This window comes from Xiphophorus couchianus, chromosome 17 (genome assembly GCF_001444195.1).
Source record: "Xiphophorus couchianus chromosome 17, X_couchianus-1.0, whole genome shotgun sequence".
In the NCBI taxonomy this organism is placed as follows: Eukaryota; Metazoa; Chordata; class Actinopteri; order Cyprinodontiformes; family Poeciliidae; genus Xiphophorus; species Xiphophorus couchianus.
The window spans coordinates 1,551,140-1,569,498 of NC_040244.1; the positions used below are offsets into that span (position 1 = coordinate 1,551,140).

General features: G+C 47.2%; 3 protein-coding genes across 3 annotated transcripts; 1 reads left to right on the top strand and 2 right to left on the bottom strand.

Moving 5' to 3' along the window:
- Nucleotides 1–72: 72 nt before the first annotated feature.
- dusp16 (dual specificity phosphatase 16) lies at nt 73–7,054 on the bottom strand. The gene is made up of 7 exons (XM_028043779.1): nt 6,692–7,054; nt 4,806–5,225; nt 4,548–4,686; nt 2,303–2,466; nt 2,078–2,237; nt 1,883–2,006; nt 73–1,809 (listed from the first exon to the last, which is right to left on the bottom strand). Exons 2-7 carry the CDS (start codon nt 5,031–5,033, stop codon nt 774–776), a joined length of 1,851 nt encoding a protein of 616 aa, XP_027899580.1. The 5' UTR covers nt 5,034–5,225; nt 6,692–7,054; the 3' UTR covers nt 73–773.
- Nucleotides 7,055–8,946: 1,892 nt separating this feature from the next.
- On the top strand, nt 8,947–11,026 carry crebl2 (cAMP responsive element binding protein-like 2). Its single transcript, XM_028043531.1, has 3 exons — nt 8,947–9,203; nt 9,855–10,052; nt 10,329–11,026. Exons 1-3 carry the CDS (start codon nt 9,189–9,191, stop codon nt 10,482–10,484), a joined length of 369 nt encoding a protein of 122 aa, XP_027899332.1. The 5' UTR covers nt 8,947–9,188; the 3' UTR covers nt 10,485–11,026.
- On the bottom strand, nt 11,021–17,151 carry gpr19 (G protein-coupled receptor 19). The gene is made up of 2 exons (XM_028043530.1): nt 14,900–17,151; nt 11,021–13,293 (listed from the first exon to the last, which is right to left on the bottom strand). Exon 2 carries the CDS (start codon nt 13,265–13,267, stop codon nt 11,999–12,001), a length of 1,269 nt encoding a protein of 422 aa, XP_027899331.1. The 5' UTR covers nt 13,268–13,293; nt 14,900–17,151; the 3' UTR covers nt 11,021–11,998.
- Nucleotides 17,152–18,359: the final 1,208 nt, after the last annotated feature.

Sequence of the window (18,359 nt, forward strand, 5' to 3'; positions counted from 1 at the left end):
TTTTCATAAAGTTTTTATTGGTCTAAATGTCCCACCCGGCTTCCCGTACCCACAGAAACACACATACACCAGTCCTGTCCTGGAGACTCACCTGAGGCCATGTGACTTCAGGTGAGCCTGTTTATTTCACCATTCAAACATAGTGCAACATTACCTGTGAGCGGAGGGAGGTCACATGACCCGCTGACCCTCAGACACCTGAGGGTTCACCTGGAGACGGACCCAGTCTGACCAACCAGAACCTCCAAGAACTTCTGAGCCTCTTATAGATTACAACACCTGTTCATACCTGCAGGTCAACACTATCCTGATGATCAACCAACCAGAACCAATCAACCAATCAGAGGCTTTCTAACGTCTCACTGTGTCTCCAGAACCAAGCTCAGGTCCAAATGTTGGAGCGTCTCAGCCTGAGATCACAGAATCATGATCCGGGTCAGAACACAGAACCGCCCAGGTGAAGTTCAAACTTTCATTGATCATCTACTCAGACCCAGTTCTGGTTCGGATCCAGAAGCAAATCCAACCCGGCTCTGCACCAGAACCAGCTGCTACCTACTTCTATCAGAATCAGTGGCTTTGGTTCTGTTTGGATCAGTCCAGATCAGAACCTCTGGATCAGAACCGCTCTGTGATTCTGATTCGGTTCTGGTGATTCTCCATGAGCCTGGTGAGTCCAGGCTCTGCCGGGTTCGGTTGGGTTCTGCCGGCTCCCAGATGCCTGTCCTAAAGTGGGCGTAGCCCTGTCTGTGATGTCACGGCGCCGCTGCAGCTCAGGACACCTGGATGACCTCCATGCTGCCGGAGAAGCCTGGCCGGGTCGGAACCGGCCTCATGTCCTCTCTGGACCCGTCCAGCTGGCAGCTGCGCCTCTTCAGCTGCTTCTCAAAGCTGCTCTCCTCGTGCCAGCTGCGTCGCGAGTCGCCGCGGTCGCCGGCCCTTTGCCGGCGTCGGACCGCCTCCAGGCCGGCGCCGCAGCCCAGCGGGCCGAATCCAGCGCCGCTCAGGACGGACCCAGACGAGTAGAACCGCGTAGTTTCAGAGGACAGGTACCAGCCGGCCGTCAGCGAGGAGGCGGAGACCGCCACGGATCCCAGCAGGATGTCAGAGTGCCAGCCCTTCAGAGCCGAACCAAAACCGGACCCGGAACCGGGTCGGGCCAGCTGCTGCTGGCTGCAGGACAGGCCCAGCAGGAAGCTGGTGTTGCTCTCCTCCATGCTGCCGGAGCGCTGCAGGTGCTGTGGGCCGGCTGGGGCTTTGGGGGCGGGGCTAGAGCCCGGCTGGTCTATGGGGGCGGGACCGGAACCTGGCGAGGCCGCCCGGTCCGGCCTGCTGGACCGGTCCGGCCCGGTCGCCTCCTCCTGGTCCGGGCTCGGCTCCGGGGTCGACTGCTCCGACACTTCCTCCACTGGGGAGAACTGGCACGCCTTGCTGCTCGGCGCCGCCTTGTAGAAGTCATCGCCCGGGCCGCCATGCGGCCCGAAGGCGCGGTGGGCGGGGCTCGCGCCCGGCTCTCCGAATGCCTTGATGTCCAGGGAGAAGGAGCGCTTGAGGCGGGCGCTGTCCTCAGACCCGTCCACCAGCTGGGCGCCGCCCAGAGCCTCGGCCAGCTGCTCGGCCGGGTCGCAGGGCGGGGGTTGGGGCTCCAACAGAGGCTCCGCCCCCTGCTGGCCGGCCAGAACCCCGGCGCCTGGCGGGTCGGGTCGGCTCTCGGAACCGTCCGGACTCTTGATGTTCTTCTCGAAGTCCAGCAGCTGACCCAGGAAGTTGAAGTTCGGCGAGATGGTCGGCCGCTTCTCTTTCACAAACCTGACGGAGAGAGAGAGGGGTCAGAGGGCGGTGGCCATGGTAACATTGTGCTGGTGGCGGTTCTGGTTCTGACCGGTACGCCTCGTCCAGAGACATGTCCATCCGCTTCATGATGTAGGCGATGGCGATGGTGGCAGAGCGGGAGATTCCTGCCAGGCAATGGACCAGAACCCGGCCGTCTGACGCCTTGGCCTTCTCTGAAACACACAGAGTGGGCTGAGCAGAACCAGAACCAGAACCAGAGAGCCCACAGAGGGTGGACACACACCTATGAAGTCCAAGGACCGGTCCAGCCAGGGCAGAATCTTCTCGCAGAAGGAGTCGTTGACGGGGACCCGCAGGAAGTGGGATTCTGGGACGAAGTCCGGTTTGGGGCAGGTGTTGCTGGCGTTCAGGACGAAGGTGATGTCGTTCTGCTGCATCAGCTCCTGCAACAGAACCAGGTCAGTACCGGGTCAGAACCAAGGCATCCGGCTGCTGAACAGCTCCTCACCTTGTTCAGGACATCCCTCTGGCAGCCCAGGTACAAGTGCGGCAGGATCCGGGTCGGGCCCAGGTTGGAGACGGCCGGGCCGGACTGGGACGGGCAGGACGGAACCAGAACCGACTTCCCCTCGCACAGGCCCGGAAACAGCTGGGAGAACTCACAGAACCCACCTGACACCAGAACCAGAAGATGAGAAAGTCTGAAGCTAGCTTATGGCTAATTGATGCTTCATGACATCATCCGCCATAAAGGAATCAGAACTGGACTTTTGATTCGTGACATTTTTCAGTTTCTCAGCTGCAGAACTTTTACTAGAACGTTATCATGTAGCTAAAGGCAGCCCAGCCTGCAGCTGCTGGCGGTGAGCAGCGCTGCGCTCCGCGCTGATTGACTGCGTTTGTAACACCTAAGCCAGTGGTCGCGGACCGGTGCCGGTCCGTGGCCCGGGGGTTGGGGATTTATCCCGGTAGTTGATTCCCACAGTCCAAGCTCTGCATGAAATGGTGACCGGATGTTAACGAGGCAATGAAGCTTCAAGCTACTTCTCCACTAGAGACCAAAAACCCGGAGCTTCAGCAACACTTCCGGTCTCATCGTCTCTCGTCGGTCCATCTGCAACCAGATGGACCGTCTGGTTGCAGAGAAACAAGCTCTGGGCTCCATTAGTCGTTATCCTGAGTTAAAGTTTTCACAAAAGTAAAATGTTTGTTTTTGTGAGCGCATCTGTATTTTACTTTGAAGGGATGTGTAAATGTTACCATAGCAACCAGAGTCAGAGAGCGTTAGGGCAGTGGTGGAGACGAGATGAGAGAAGTAGAGCTTGTGAGTTTTAGGTCTGGTTCACACGGCACGATTTAAGGATTGTCGGCCGATTTTCCAAACCTCTGTGACCACAGAGCCGATAAAAGTCCAACAGGTTCGGTCGGTTCGTGTGTCCAGGAGCAACACACCACAGAACCGATTCCACAAGTAAATCCAGTAAAACCCCCAAAATACGGTGCGTGAATTTAGAGTAACAAATTTGTCAGACGTTGTAGAAGCAGTAGTGAGTTTGTGGACTCATTTTAAGAGAGCTAGTGTCAGAGTCAAGCCCTGACTGAATGAAGCCTTAATGTTATAACTATATTATGTCAGGTTAATGATGGATAGCTGAAAGGTTACCGGGTTTATCAACTGTGGTACCAGTTTCGCTCCAGTTCCTCTCATTATCATTTCTGTTGATATTCCTTTTACAAAATGCTGAATAAACATTCATGCTGTTTCCACATATCATCTCCGATGTTCACCGGACTCTCAGTTGCGCCACATCACCGCGCTTTCTGATTGGCTACCTGTCACATTCAACAGGCTGCGTTCTCGTTCCCAGTCAGGAAAAAACCCACAGGCTGCGGTAATCGGGCCGAGACAATCCAACATGTTGATTGTGCTCGATTTTAGATCAGAACGTCCCGACGTTCTACGTAACGCACCACACTGCAGGATGATCAGTTAGGATTATCTTAGAACTTGGAACATTAGAAGATTGTCATAAGGGGAAAATCGGGGCAAAAAACTGAAAATTGTGCCATGTGATCTAGGCTTTAGCAGACACAGCTACATGTGGAAGCCTGTCTGACATTCAAACCCTCTCGCCCCCCAGCTGCAGTGAAATCAATAAAACGGTTGGGGACCACTGACCTAAAATACAGTCATGATTTTATTGCTTATTATTTATTTTACATGAAGTTGTTTTTCCATGTCTGACCAGCTGGTGGAGCTGTTCTGGTGCAGTTATTATATAAATCACTTTCATTTATGTCTGTATTTAAAACGCTTTAAATCCATTCAGCTGTTCTGTATCGGTATCAGATATCGGTATCAGATATTGGTATCGGATCGGTGCGTCTCTAAGCAAAACCTGGATCATCGGTCCAGTCAGAGCAGAGAAACTGTGGTACCGACCTGGTTCTGCTCAAGAGCAGCAGAACCTCCTTCAGTCCGATTCTGTGTAACAGCTGGAGGCAGTTTGGGGGCGGAGTCAGAGGACGATGACGTCATCGTTACATAAGCAGCTCAGAGGAGGAGGAAGACACATCATCTTCCTCACCATGCTGGTCTGGGACCGGTGAGCTGAACCGGTCCTGCTGAAGGTCCGGTTCAGCTCACTGGTTCTGTTACTGGCTCTGCTTGGCCCAATCAGCATCCAGCAGACAGGTCATCCGGAGGTTATCTAGAGGTCATCTGGAGGTCGTGAGCAGCAGGACGAACTGACCTGACAGCAGGTGGACTGAGGGGAAGCTCCTCTCCAGCTTCACCAGCAGAACGCTGAGGAACGAGTCGGCGCCGAGTGTGGCCGGGTCCGAAGAGTTCTGGTCGTAGACGACCACTTCCTGGCCGCCCTGCAGCGCCACCTGGACAGAAACAACAGCTTCCGGGTCACTTCCTGTCAAAGGTTAACTCTGAAAATACGACTGATCGATTAGCTGGGTCACTTTCAACCCCCCCAACCTGGCTGCCCCCCCCTCCTCACCTGGCTGCGGGCGCAGTGCTGCAGCAGCTCGGTGATCTGCACCTTGTCCTGCTGCAGCCTCCTCTTCATCAGCTTGGAGCCGTTGACGTTCAGCGCCTCCAGGATGTGAGACGTGTTGTAATCCACGAAGGGCCGGCTGTCGATCAGAACCACCCGGTCCAGCCCGCCCTCCAGCAGAACCACCAGGGCCTCCGGCCCAATGGGCCGCACCGCGCTGGGCCTGGGCATCGCGCTCCGGTCCGCTCCGGCTCTTCCTCCTTGGTGGCGGTCCGGTCGGGTTCCAGAACACGAGAAGCTCAGAAGAACTTCATGGTTCTGGACGGGTTACAGGTCCTGAGGAGGAGGAGCAAGTGAGGAAGATGAAGGCAGGATGATGTCACATCTGGGGGCGGGCCATTATCTTCATCACGCCAACGCTTCCTGAAACAGAAACATCCAGACCATCAGAACCACAGCGAGTCCGACCCGATCCGGCCCGACTCAGCTCACAGAATAGAATTTAAATACTTTGATCAGTTTCTAATCATCTGGTTCTGTTCTGCATCCAGAACCAGAACCAAATGAGGAGAAGCAGCATCCAGCTTCTATGCTCCACAGATCTGGAACAAACTTCCAGAAAACTGAAAAACAGCCGAAAGGTTCCTTTAATCCAGATTAATTAATTAATCTGAGTTATGATCAACATATTTGATGTTTACTGATTTTATTTCCTTATTTAATCTTTATTTCACCCGGATAAAAAACACTGCAGTCAAAAACTTATTTTAATGAATCCAAGAGGCAGAAACACCTTCGATGTTTAGATGAGATCAAATGTCGTTTCTCCTAGAATGATTTGTGATTTTATGTTTTTATGGTGTAAAACATTTGCAGTGCCGTGTTGCTGCAACGTGATTCACTAATAAACATCTGGTTCCATGAAGGAGGGATGAATATTTTCTAAAGTAATCATCTGGATCCAGAACCAGACCACTGGGCATTTAGAGAAAGCCGCTCAGTTTCAGGAAAGGCTTAGATGGGTAATAATTAAAACATTTCTTCCTTCCACTAAATTTTTCTGAGCCTCAGAATCTACAGAGCTAAACTGAAGCTTGGACCAAAATGAGAGCTAAATGCTTTAGAATCAAAACCACAGGCTGACATCTGACCCGGTTCAGGTCCAAACTTCACTGTAAACCTGATTCTGTAATAACTCATTTATTACAATAACTTCCCTTAAAGGAACAGATAAAACTTTTGGCCTCATTGGTTCCTGAAATCAAAGATCTATAAACAGCAGATAGAATCGGTTCTAATGTGACTGAACATTAAATGAACCAAAACTTTTTGCTTTATTACCAGATGACGTAAAACCGGAAGTGGCGCTCATATTAAAGCCAATTTAGAGAAAGTGAAAGCTGTAAACATTTCTGGAACACCACCCGAACCTCAACCAGAACCCCATATGGGCTGAAGTGGACATGGTGTTTCTGTCGGAGCCGGCCGATAATAGAACCGCTTTAAGGTGGACTTAGGGTTTATTTATGTAGTTTTAGTTTACCTGATGCCTTTAAGGTGGACCTGCGGTTTAACTCCAGGCTCCAACTAAATCTGGATTATATCTGTTATATTTAAAATAAACTTCGTGAGCACTGATAACTTCAGGGTGGATATTGAGTAAAGAAATAAAGCTTTAAGGTGGACCTGATGGATTCGGACCGACCTTTCCAGAACTTTGGGGTTCTGAACTATCGACCCCGATCATCTCTGACATTTCCCCGGACTGACCATCGGAACCAGGCCCATGGAACCGCTCAGGAACCAGGACCCGAACTTTAGGCCCCGGTAACGGAACTCCAACCGCCGCCGAAGCTTCGAACCTCAACGAGAAATTTCGGTGAACTCACCGCCTGAAAAGTCTTCGTCACAGTCCGACTAACAGCTTCGCCGTCCCGCCTGATGTTCCGGGGGAAGCCCGCGGAAATGTAGCGGAAATTAAAGGCCGAGAAAGGGAATAGAAGAGGCGGCAGAAACCGAGCAGAAAGCGGATGAGTGAACCGAAGTCCTACCGCTGCCATAAGAGATGAGGTCACCGCGGTAAAAATAACAGCAAGTCGTCATCCCGAGCAGAGTCCGAAGAACTCGGAGGACTCTTAAAGGGCCAGCGTCCCAATTACTGACGCTGCGATATACAGCAGAGCAGCTTCAGCGTCCTGTTGCTTTAAGAACACATTCGGCATGGGCTGTGGAACTCTAGAACTGCCAAAAATAAAATAAAAATAATACACTAAAATAAAATGCAATAAAGTGCAAAAATAAATTCAGTATTTAATGGTAACAATAAAGAGAATACTGCAAAAATATCAAAGGAATACGTTTACTGAAAACAACAGAAAAATCAAATAGAAAAGTAAATATTTAAAGTATGGCTAAACAAATATGTTCTTAAAATAAAATTAGATAATAGAACATACATACTAATTTCCAATAAAATGGAATGAATATCTAAAACTAATTATATTTGAATTAACAAATATCCCCTTAATTATACAAACAACATTTAAATTAAAATAGAAAATAATAAGACATACAAATTTAAAACAGAACTATCATAGGTTTATATGCAAATGGTCTATGGAAGTAAAGGAGACCCAAAAATAAATCTCTTCTAATTAACATTTATAATAAATAAATATGATAAAAATGTGGAAAAATAAAAAAGAAACCTGTAATAAATAAGTAATTATAACAAACATAACACTCCAAAACAAAAATAATGATTATAAACAATAAGGTATTATGATAAATAAATAATCTTACACTGCACTACACATCAAATTAAAAGAAAAATGAGTCAAGTGAAGAAACGCAGTAATAAATAAACATGGTCCAATAAAATTAGATTAACGTTTTAAAGAAAACATCAAATTACATTTAAGTTTTTAAAATATTTTAAGATTAGTAATTAAATTAATAGTCCAATAATACAAACAAAACTATAAGTTAGAAAAACATACCAATTTAAAACAGAGCAATCTAATGCATGAATATAAAAAAATTATTTTATTTAAAATATTCCATCAATTGTATAAGGAATACATCATAATATACTTTTATATTGCACCATAATAATCTTATTTTATTTAAACCCATCTTGTTTTCACAACGATGTATTTATTTTCAGTTTTTTAATGGTACAGTTGTATAATGTGTGGTGTGACTGAATGCTTGTAGCTCTGCTAATCCACCTCCTTTGCTTTTGCCAATCCTCTTTAAACCTGCCTGTCCATCTGGTTAGAAAGATGGTGGAGTAGGGGACACGGTCCATTATGATGGATGGAAAAGATGGTTTGAACTTCCTACTTCTCTCTCTGCATCCATGAAGCAAACATCTAAAAGAACCAATCAGAGCTAACGCAGCAGCGCTGCTTTCCCTCGACACCTGAGCTCTGGAGGAGAGAACCCAGCAGGTGATGAAGGAAACCCGCCGAGTCTAGATGATGTTCAGGATCAAACGGCCGGCTGAGCTTGATGCTGGTTGCAGAGAGTTGTCCTCTCTGGTTGTGTAACAGGAAGTCAGCTGAGCCTCGTGCTGCTCCAGAGGGAGCAGCGACGGGACAAAGGAACGCTGCACATAGGAAACCTTCTCATTCTGGAGCAATTAGCATGCATGGACAACTCCCTGAGAAAATCTGATGCATAGATCATTGAAAAAAAATAAAAATAAAGATCAGAGGAAGAGATGATCAGATCATCAGACCCGGTTCTGGTTCAGATAAAGCCAAACCACAGAGAACTGCTGTTCCACATTAAGAGTCATCTGAGGAGGACCATTAGTCAGAACGTCTCCCTGGTTCTGACAAGATTCTGGGAAAACTAAAAGCAGAATTTAACCTGATTATCACCCGTTCATTTCTAACATACAGAATTAACATGCAGGCATTTCCAGTTCAGGAAAACGTCGTTCAGGTCTTCAAACGGTTTCCATGGGAACAGTAAGCTTTAACATTTATTTAAAGAAAAAATTATAAAATTAAAGAAATAGAGAATAAAATGAACATAAATGTGAATATGTTACAGAACCGTGCAGAATCAGACTGATCTTTTTACCTTAGTTTGGTGTTGTGCCCTCTGCGTCCGGCAGGGGGCGGTGCGCTGCAGGCTGCAGCGAGCGATCCACAGGAGAAGAAGAAAAAGAAGAAGATCGGCAGGAAGCGAAGATGTAAACAAATCAGAAACTTTCCTGATCTGGATTAAACGGAACCATTTTCCATCTTTAGCTGGATCAGTTGGGTTCGACACTAAAAGCAATTCCTGAGCTCGGTCAGCCGAACCGGCTGTTGTTTTGCTCCCCGGGCTGGGTTCGGACTCCGATCCCGGATCTTTGTTTCGCTTTGGATCGAAATGGACGATAACAAGGTAATGAGTCACTCTACCGAAACGGGCTCGTCCAAAATCAACTGGATTAGCCCACCGAACTCGGTTAGAACCCACCGAAACCGGTTCACGGAACCTTTGTACCGTGAACCCGGTACAAAGGTTCGGTTCTGATTGGTCAGGATTCTGTCTCCGGATCGGTTCTGCTGAAACAGAATTGATCTCCTATACTGTAAACATAGTTAGTGGTTCCCCCACTTCGGTACAGACAGAGGCTGGGCTTTGGTTCTGATGCCGCGTTGCTAGTTCTGGAAGGTTCTGCAGGTCCATTAGTAGGTAATCAGGGGTGTGCGCATGCTCAGTGCGGTTCAGATGAAACAGGTTGGTTCTAATGGAGGTCTGGAGTCGGTTCTGAACTCTGAGCAGGTTTTGTTTTCTCTGGGTCAGGGGTTCTGAGATAGAGTTCTTTTGGACCGCAAAGCACCTGGAAGGGTGTGAATACATTTTACTGTTCTGTAACATGAATCGGGTTTTATTCTGAAAATCAAAATAAGAACCGGAAGTAAAGCAAATTTCAAAGGTCCAACAGGTGAAAACCATTAAGGTTCTGGTTCTGTATCTTATACTGGATTTAGCTCCATAACTACAGACCCATTCCTGAACCCGTCCTCTGGTTCCGTCCTCTCCCCCCAGATGGTGGCTGGAAAAGTGAAGAAGCCCGGGAAACGCGGCCGGAAGCCGGCTAAAATCGACCTGAAGGCCAAGCTGGAGCGGAGCCGGCAGAGCGCCAGGGAGTGCCGGGCCCGGAAGAAGCTGCGCTACCAGTACCTGGAGGAACTGGTTTCCAGTAAGGAGAGGGCCATCTGCGCGCTGCGGGAGGAGCTGGAGATGGTGAGCTGCTGCGGGACACTTCCGGTTCTGTCCCTTGCATCGCTTCCTGTTACGGTTCTACTCACTGAATCTGGACCGATCAGAACCAAGACACTAGGTTCTGACTGGTTCTGGTTAAACCTGGGTCCGTCCATCCATCCATCACCTAAAACACCAAAGTTTCCCAGTGAATTCAGCCATTTGAATTGGACTCATTTAATCAGAACCAGTTCATTATCAGAACCGTGTTGCTGTGGTTCTGGTGCGGCTCGGTCTCACCTGCCTCTCTCCCTGCAGTACAAGCAGTGGTGCTCGGCCATGGATCAGGGCAAGATCCCGTCGGAGATCAAAGCTCTGCTGACCGGAGACGAGCAGAAGATTCCTCAGAGCAGCGCCGGCACCAAGGCGGCCAAGAACAGCAAGAACAGCAGCGCCGGTGCCGTCCAGAGCTAGGCCGCCATGTCAGCTACAGACTCCATGACCGCAAACAACCTGGAGACCGCCCGGATAAAACCCGGATTCCGGGGTCCGCGCCATCTGCTCTGATCTCTCCTCACGTTGCTGAGGTCGGCCATCTTGTCTTCTCCCCGCTTCCAGCCTCCCACCTGTTCAGGCGACACTCTGAGCGGTTACCTGGCTGTTTCAAGGTCACATGATCCGCTCGGCTTTCAGCTCCTGAGAAAAATACGTTAAAGTCTGATCGTCTCGCTAAACGTTTGTGCTCTGGATCGGCCGGTTCTGGATCTGACTAATCCAGTCTTGGATCCGTTTTTTGCTTCATTTTCAGGTGATTCTGTCTAAATCAGCAGATCCAGAACCCATTTCCCGAGGAATCCCAGATTTTCTGTTCTGGTTCTGGTCGTAATCCTTCCTGAATGTTGTGCACTTTCTTTATTGTAGCAGACGCACTTTGTGAGTTCTGAAGAACCTTTGTAGCTTTTACAGAACTTCAATTTGTCAAAGCAAATAAACCAGAATCATGATTCTGATGAAAATTCTCGGCTTCCTTTATTTCATTTTTACATCATTTACCAGAACCGGGTTCCCTCTGATTCTGGTTCCGGTTCTGAGTGGTAACAGCTAAAGACAGCCTCCAGCGCCACCTACACTACATCCAGTTAACTCTTCGGCTTCAGTCGAGTTGGTGAGGTAATCAGAACTAGTTTCACGGTTCTGCTAGCGTCTCTTGAAGCAACACATGACGTCAGCGCTACGTCAGTTTTTACTAACGTTAGCTTCTAGCTCAAATCACACAAGTAGCTGTTGATGTTGATTCTGGCTGCGCTCATGAAGCAACATGAAAACATGAGGCGTGACGTAGGAAACATGGCTGCCAGGAGCGCGGTCCAATCAGAAAGAAGCCCTTTAAACCAACAAACAGTGTGGGAGTCTCAGTGTTCGGTCACACAGGAAGACATCAACGCAAAAATCATTTGGTTTATTTAGCCTCTCAACGAAAAAAAGGTGGCTGTTTGTTTTTTTAAAGTCATATCTTCAAGTTATTCATATATGTATAAATGCCAGGGTTCCAACTTCAATGTTTAATTACATATTTTGTTTAGAAGCTAAATATTTAGCTTTCAAATTAAGAATTTAGGAAACAAATGTTTTAGTTTAGCTAACTAAGTATTTAGTTAGCTAAACTAACTAAATATTTAGGTTGTAACTAAATATTTAGTTAGCAAAATAAACATTTAACCTGGATAGTACCGCCAAATCAAATATTTATTTCAAATTAAATATAACTAAACATCTTATAGTAATATTAGCTAAATATTTGGTTACAACCTAAATATTTGAGTAGCAAGTATTTGGAACGCAAGCAAAATATTTAGCTTGCTATCTAAATGCTTAGCTTGCACATTTTGTCCTCTATGTCAGGCTAAATAACCCAAATTATTGTTGGTAAGTTTTTACTGTGTAACTTGACAAACGGCGCCCAATAACCGTGGCGTTGGCTCAGTCGCTCAAACGAAAGTGTTGGGCGGGTTGGTGTTGGTGGGCCAGGCTACCTTCTTCTCCTTCGCCTCCCGGTCAAACGCATTGTACACCGAGTCCTTGGTGATGGTCTTAGCTTGAACAGGGATTTCCACCACCCCAACGTAGTTTTTCTTGGCCATCCGGGAGCTGGCAGTGATGGTGTAAGCGTTGCTGCGGTAGCACTTCATGGATGACATACAGAAGGTCTCTCGCATGCCGCGCCTGAAGTTGGCATTGTAGACGGAGTACAGGGTGGGTTTGGAGGCCGTGGAGCTGAAGCAGATCCAAGCGATGGTTGTGAAGAACAGCAGCTCCTGCCTGCCGGGGGTGTCGGCCTCCTCAGGGTGCCACAGCTGGGCCACATAGAAGGGCGTCCAGGTGAGGAAGAAAACTGAGTTCAGCATGAGGAACATCTTGATGGTCTTAACTTTAGTCCGCGGGACGATGTTCATGGTCCGACGCACCGTATGGCCGTCAGCTCCGATCCTCCAGATGTAGCGAACCACCCGCTGGTAGAAGGAAATGATGAGTCCAACTGGGACCAGAAAGCCAACCAGAAGGTGAAATGCAGCGTAGGTGATACTACCCCAACTGCTGGGGAGGAAAAAGTCACAATGACTGTCTGCAGAGCCATAAAAGAAAAAACAAGGGGCGATAAAGGCTGCATCAAACAACCATGAGGCCAGAATCATCTTCTTGGCCTTTTCTCTGGACACCTTGAAGCTGAGCGGATAGACGATGGTGTAGAAGCGGTCCACAGAGATGGACAGCAGGACATAAACCTGAACGCCGGGGCACAGGTGCTGCAGGTAACGAACAACCTTGCAGGCAGCAGCGCTCAGAGGCCATTGTCCTGCAGCCACCTGCAGAAGGACAAACGGAGCCCAGCCCAGGCTCATGAGCAGGTCTGCACACGCCATGGACACCACAAAGTAGTTGGTAGTGGACTGAGTCCGCCGGCTCCTGTGGATGACCAGGCAAACGAGGGCATTTCCCAGGATGGAGACCAGCCAGAGGAAGCCGAACACCAGGCCCAGGATAGCGAGCTCCCCTGAGGACAGGTCACCAGAGGCGGCGGTGGCGTTGGGCTGCCTGGGGGTCGAGCCCTCGAGGCTGTAGAGCGCAGAGGTAGGCAAGGCAGCCAGCACAGTGAAGTTCTCTTTCTTGGAGAAGTTAAATGACATCTGATTCTTGAAGAACGGGGAGTAGAAGGAGGGATTCACACCAACTCTGTCTGTGGACTGAGCATACACCATTTCTATATCGCAGCGTCACAGATGAGCTGTGGAGACAGAAACAGACAGTCACTAGACAGACAGAGCTGAGAGAACAACCTTCTGGAACTTATTTATTAAGCAGGTCCGGTACCTCTGATGGTACCGGACCTGCCGAGGTAGGCAAGAACCTAAACATGGAAGGTTAGTAAAACTCAGCGTTGGCTCTAGATTGGATGATCAGTCAGTAACCAAACAAGTTAACAGACTGGCCAGTGGTTGGATGTTGGTAAGGGTAACGGATTGCTAGGTAAAAGAGGAAGTTGTTGGGTGAGTTTCATCTCCATGGAAAAGCCTGCTCCCTTCCAGTCTTTTCATTGTTTAATTGGTCAAAAGATTTTAATGTAATGCTAGATGTTGATCCAACTACGAGATCAGAGAGTGGTTGGTTGGTAACGATGCCCAGGGAGTTAGCTACTTGGTTGACTGGTTGGTTGTTGGTGGCCATCTGCTGGTTGGTTGGTCAAAAGATTTTAATGTAATGCTAGTTAGTAGTTTGGTTCCTTGGCCAGTTCAGTTGGTAAATAAGACTGCATTGTAATTTGTGGGGTTAGTAAGGATTCCCCCTGCTGGTCGATGAACAGACCAAGAGTAGATTGGGGAGGAGTTGCTAGTTAGGTTGACTTACTGACTGCTGAATGGTTTGGTTGATGGTTTTTTTATCCTGGGTAGACTGGTTGCGTTCATTGACAGGTTGGTGTTTTAACTGGGTGGATACATTAGAAAGATAAGAAAATGACGGCCATGTTGGTTTTACTAGATTGATCCATAAGCAGGCTGGAGCAGGATGTGTTCCTGTCAGTCGGTGGTTGAGTTAATCAGGTCACTGGTTACCAAACACCTCCTCCTCATAACAGCCACAGATTTCATTGCTCCTGATTTCCAGTCCCTCACTGGGACCAGTTAGGACTCTGCAGGGACCTGCGGCTCCTCTGGGGGAACCCATTAGCGCTGGGAGGGACCCATGAGAGAAAACTGTGTTTACAGACGCGGACCTGTTGGCACGGCTGGATTTACTCGTTAGTAACCTGTTAGAGCGAGCCAAACGGGTCGGAACCGGAGATCCAAACGCCAATCTGGATCGTCTTCTTGTTAGAAAACACTTTTCTGGATGGATTCCCTCTGAGCTTAAAGCTCCCGAATTAAATCGTGGTTAAGATTTTCTGGCTAAAGAAATCCTGGACCTGCCTCAGATCCGGAGGAAATATGCACAAAAACACAAACTAATCAAGAGTTCTGATCACAGCAGCAAAACAACAAAATCAATCAAACTTATTGATTTTCTCCCAAATGAAAGGAAAAAATTCAGACTCATAAAAATATGTTTTAAACTCTTTAAAAATAAGAAAATGAAGTCATAAACTGATATCAGGACAGAAATGATTTTGTTTGGTCCAGTTAATATTCAGGTCCGGTTCTGATTGAGACCCAGACGCTCCAGAATCTGGATGCATCATGAACGAAACCAGCAAACCTTCCTCCTTAAACTCAGCCTCCATCTTCATCACCGCCTTCACGTCCAACCTGGACTCGTGGAAAAATACTGGCGCCACCGTCACAAGCGCACATGTTTCTAAACCCAAACCATTAAGACCGAACCGAACCGAATCTTACATGTTCGGCATCACTGGAGCTTCCTGTCATCGTTCTTCCTCCTGGACCTCCGGATGTTCATCCTCTTCACACGTAAACAAACCGTGTCGCAGCGTCAGCGAGGCGGCCGAACATCTGCTGCTGCTAGACGGAACCGAACCAGCGGTGCGGCGGGTTCCGAATCCGCTACAGAATCCGGACCAGCGGGAGGAAGAGGAGCTTCATCCCGGGGTTTTCAGCAGCAGGAGGAAGAGGAGGCGGCAGACATCATGGCTGTCCGTCTTCAGGATGAAGCTGACGATGAAGAGGAGGCGCAGCAGGGCGGGCCGAGAGCTTTCTGGGGCCCGGGGCGGGAAAACAAGGGGGTGGGGTGGGGTACAAGAATAAAGGATAAGGAAAATGTTCCGTTCATTTATTAATCAGATTTCATAAAAGTCATGAAAGAAACAAAAGTAACAAAAGAAGACACACCTTTAAGGAACAGGCTTAAAACAGGTGAAGAACATCTCCATTCGGACCCAGAAATGGTTCTGCTTTCCTCATGATTTCTTGTCATGTAATTGTTAATGAAGCACTATTTTAATTTTGTTAATTTTTATAGAACAACTGCTAAATGGACTATAATCGAAAACTAGCTTCCTTTAGCTGGCTCAGGTTAACTTAAATTATGTTTATTATTGAGCACTGTCCCTTTAAAATTACATTTGAACTGAATGAGTTCGTGTTCATAGTTCTTTAACACGTAAAACAACATCCAAGGTTCTGTTAGAAAGTCCGAAGATTCAGTCAGCAATAATCTGAAGATAAAAATAAATAATCTGTTATTTCTACAATATTATACGATCCGGACCTCAAGAACAGATTGGTCCAGATGGAGGTTCTGGTTCTGAGCCCAACCGTAGAGCACAGGACACAACCAGAACCAGAACCAGTTCCCAAGCAGAAGAAATTGATGCTTCTTACCTGAGTGAATGAAGTCAGGGTTCGACTCTGAGCCAGGTGAGCTAAACAGACCCGGAAGTCCGACCCTCATGCGGGGTCCAGACCAGCAGGGGGCGCTGTTCCGAACCTGGTCGGTTCATGGAGATGAAACCGAGATCCGAAGGAGAACCGAAACCGAGGCATTAGAGGGGCCCAGCAGGAGAGGAAGAGCTTCATCAGCTTCATCTTCATCAGGATCAAAGATGCTCTCATGAAGACAGATGCATCACTCCTGGTGATGAAGAGGCCTCATCTTTATCTTTTCTGGGCTCTGATTGGTTGACCTCATCTAGAAACTAGAACCTGACCTGTTCTGCAGCAGCAGTTACCATGGTAACAGGCAGGAAGTGTATGGACCTCCGGCTGGATCTCGATGAAATTCTCCAGACTGAGGCAGAATTTCATGAACAGGCTCAGATCCGGTTCAGCCCACAGCTGCCATAGAGGGCGCTGTTCACACTGATAGCTCTGACCTTTAACCTTGGGCTGACTGGACCTGCAGCTTCTATGTGGCTCTATAAAAGGAGACAACCCCCTGCTCTGATTGGCTGTGGTCTCAGCTAGTTGCCATGACGACCGCAGCACAAGCCGGTTGCCATGGGAAACCAGCAGCAGAGTGGAAAGGAGCAAAACAAAGGCTCCCTGAACGAACAGATTAGAACCAGGACGAGAAAAAGGAACCAAAACCTCCAGAACGTTCTGACAGCGGAGGAAAAATCAAATCTGGTTCAGATTCCAGAAAATGTTTCAGAGCACAGCAGAGTACAAACCAAATGAAACTGGTGATCAGAACCGATTGGACCTGTGAGCCGAGCGGCACCGAGAGGACCAATCAGAGTGAAGAAGAAACAGAAACATGTGAATATGTGAATTAACCCATTTATCGTCATCAAAAGCAGGAATAAGCATTTGGCAGGCTGGCATCACGTCGGCGCCCCCTGCTGGACACCAGAGAACAGCCAGTCCGGCAGTGTTACAGGAGGCTGGTTCGGATCGGTCAGAGGACTCGGAACCACATACAAAGTTTTGTTAGAGGTTTCTAAAAGATTCAGAACCAGGTCAGAATTGGATCAGAACCTGGTCAAAATCTGGCCTGGAACACAAAGTTCTGGAAAAACAGAACCTGGAAATCAGATATTCTGCCTGATTTGAAGTGTGGGGGAAGCAGGGGGGCTGGTTGACCTTTCATGACCTCTAGAAGCATTTCTTAGTGTCTTTAAAATGATGTGAGCAGCACAAAGGAAACTTCTTGCTGCACAAACGTAGCACAAATGTTTGATACTAATTTTGTCTGATTTGAAGAAGGTGAGGAGCCAACGTCACTCAGGTTCTGGCTCTGCTTTCACTTTATTTCTGTATTAAGCGGAACCAGGAAAGTAACGAGGATTACTGAACAGAAAAGAAGCAAAGAAAGCTGATTGGACATTGAACTGGGTTTATTCTAATGTTTTTGTGAACAATTAAAGCTTTCACCAAAATGATCCAAATTACTTCCCAAACATCCTGGAGAACTTTATCTGATCCAGAACGTTCTTGGCGATTTATTCAGCTGAATTATGTGGGTCGATGAGTGCTTTGGTCTTTAACAGAACCATCATGTAAACTGGGTTTACTGTTTAGCACCTGTGAGTCTGGGAAACAGTCGGGGTTAGTTCCGGAAAAATGAAATAAAACCGAGCAGATCTGATCCAGGGCCTGATGTGTAAAAGTTTGTTGCTGCAGAGCTGATCTACCGACCAGGGCGGCGCAGTTTGTTGGGCAAAAACTAACAGCAACAATTTGGGTTATTTAACCTGTCAGAGCAAAATAATAATAATAAAAAATCATAATAATTATATATTTATGAAGATCAGTTGCAAAGCTAAATATTTAATCTGAGACAAATTTTGCTCCTAGCTAATTATTTAGCCAATATGCTAATTCACCGGCAGATAAATGGAAGCAGACTGCCAAAATAAACTATAACTGCACTCTTCTAATCGATTTATGTTACCACTTTATGATCGTTTCTTCTCCAGAACATGTCGAACAAAGGTTGAGTGGTTTTAAAGGCAACACGGCAACAGCAACAGCAACGCATCGGCATTTCTATCTCACCAGCAGTTTATATTGAATGTCCAACTTTTATTTTGATAGTCCACTTCCGCCTATCGGCAAGGAAATTAGCATATTAGCTAAATATTTAGTTCTGAACTAGCGAAGTTTGTAGACTAGATATTGAGCTAGCGCTAAGCTAAATAAACAAGATATTTACCCAGCTGTCAGCTAACGATGCTAAATACTCAGAGATAAATATTATAAATAGTAGTTATCTAAATATTTAGCTCCAATTTCTATAGTTAGCTTGAAACAGTGACATTTGTAAATTAATGAATAACGAAGAGAATGTTAATTTTTGTCTCGTCAGGCTAAATACCCAAATTATTGCTGCTTAATTTCACGTTTTTGCCTTCATGAATATACAGAAATATGCTGATCTTCAGAAAGGAGGGGGATATGA

Bases quoted from the DNA above. Each gene is read 5' to 3' on its own strand.
- crebl2 (XM_028043531.1), top strand. The intron at 10,053-10,328 runs GTGAGCTGCTGC...CTCTCCCTGCAG, and splicing joins TGCGGGAGGAGCTGGAGATG to TACAAGCAGTGGTGCTCGGC.
- gpr19 (XM_028043530.1), bottom strand. From the start codon at position 13,267: ATGGTGTATGCTCAGTCCACAGACAGAGTTGGTGTGAATCCCTCCTTC.
- dusp16 (XM_028043779.1), bottom strand. From the start codon at position 5,033: ATGCCCAGGCCCAGCGCGGTGCGGCCCATTGGGCCGGAGGCCCTGGTG. The intron at 2,238-2,302 runs GTGAGGAGCTGT...GTTCTGTTGCAG, and splicing joins AGAGGGATGTCCTGAACAAG to GAGCTGATGCAGCAGAACGA. The intron at 2,007-2,077 runs GTGTGTGTCCAC...TGTGTGTTTCAG, and splicing joins CCGGTCCTTGGACTTCATAG to AGAAGGCCAAGGCGTCAGAC.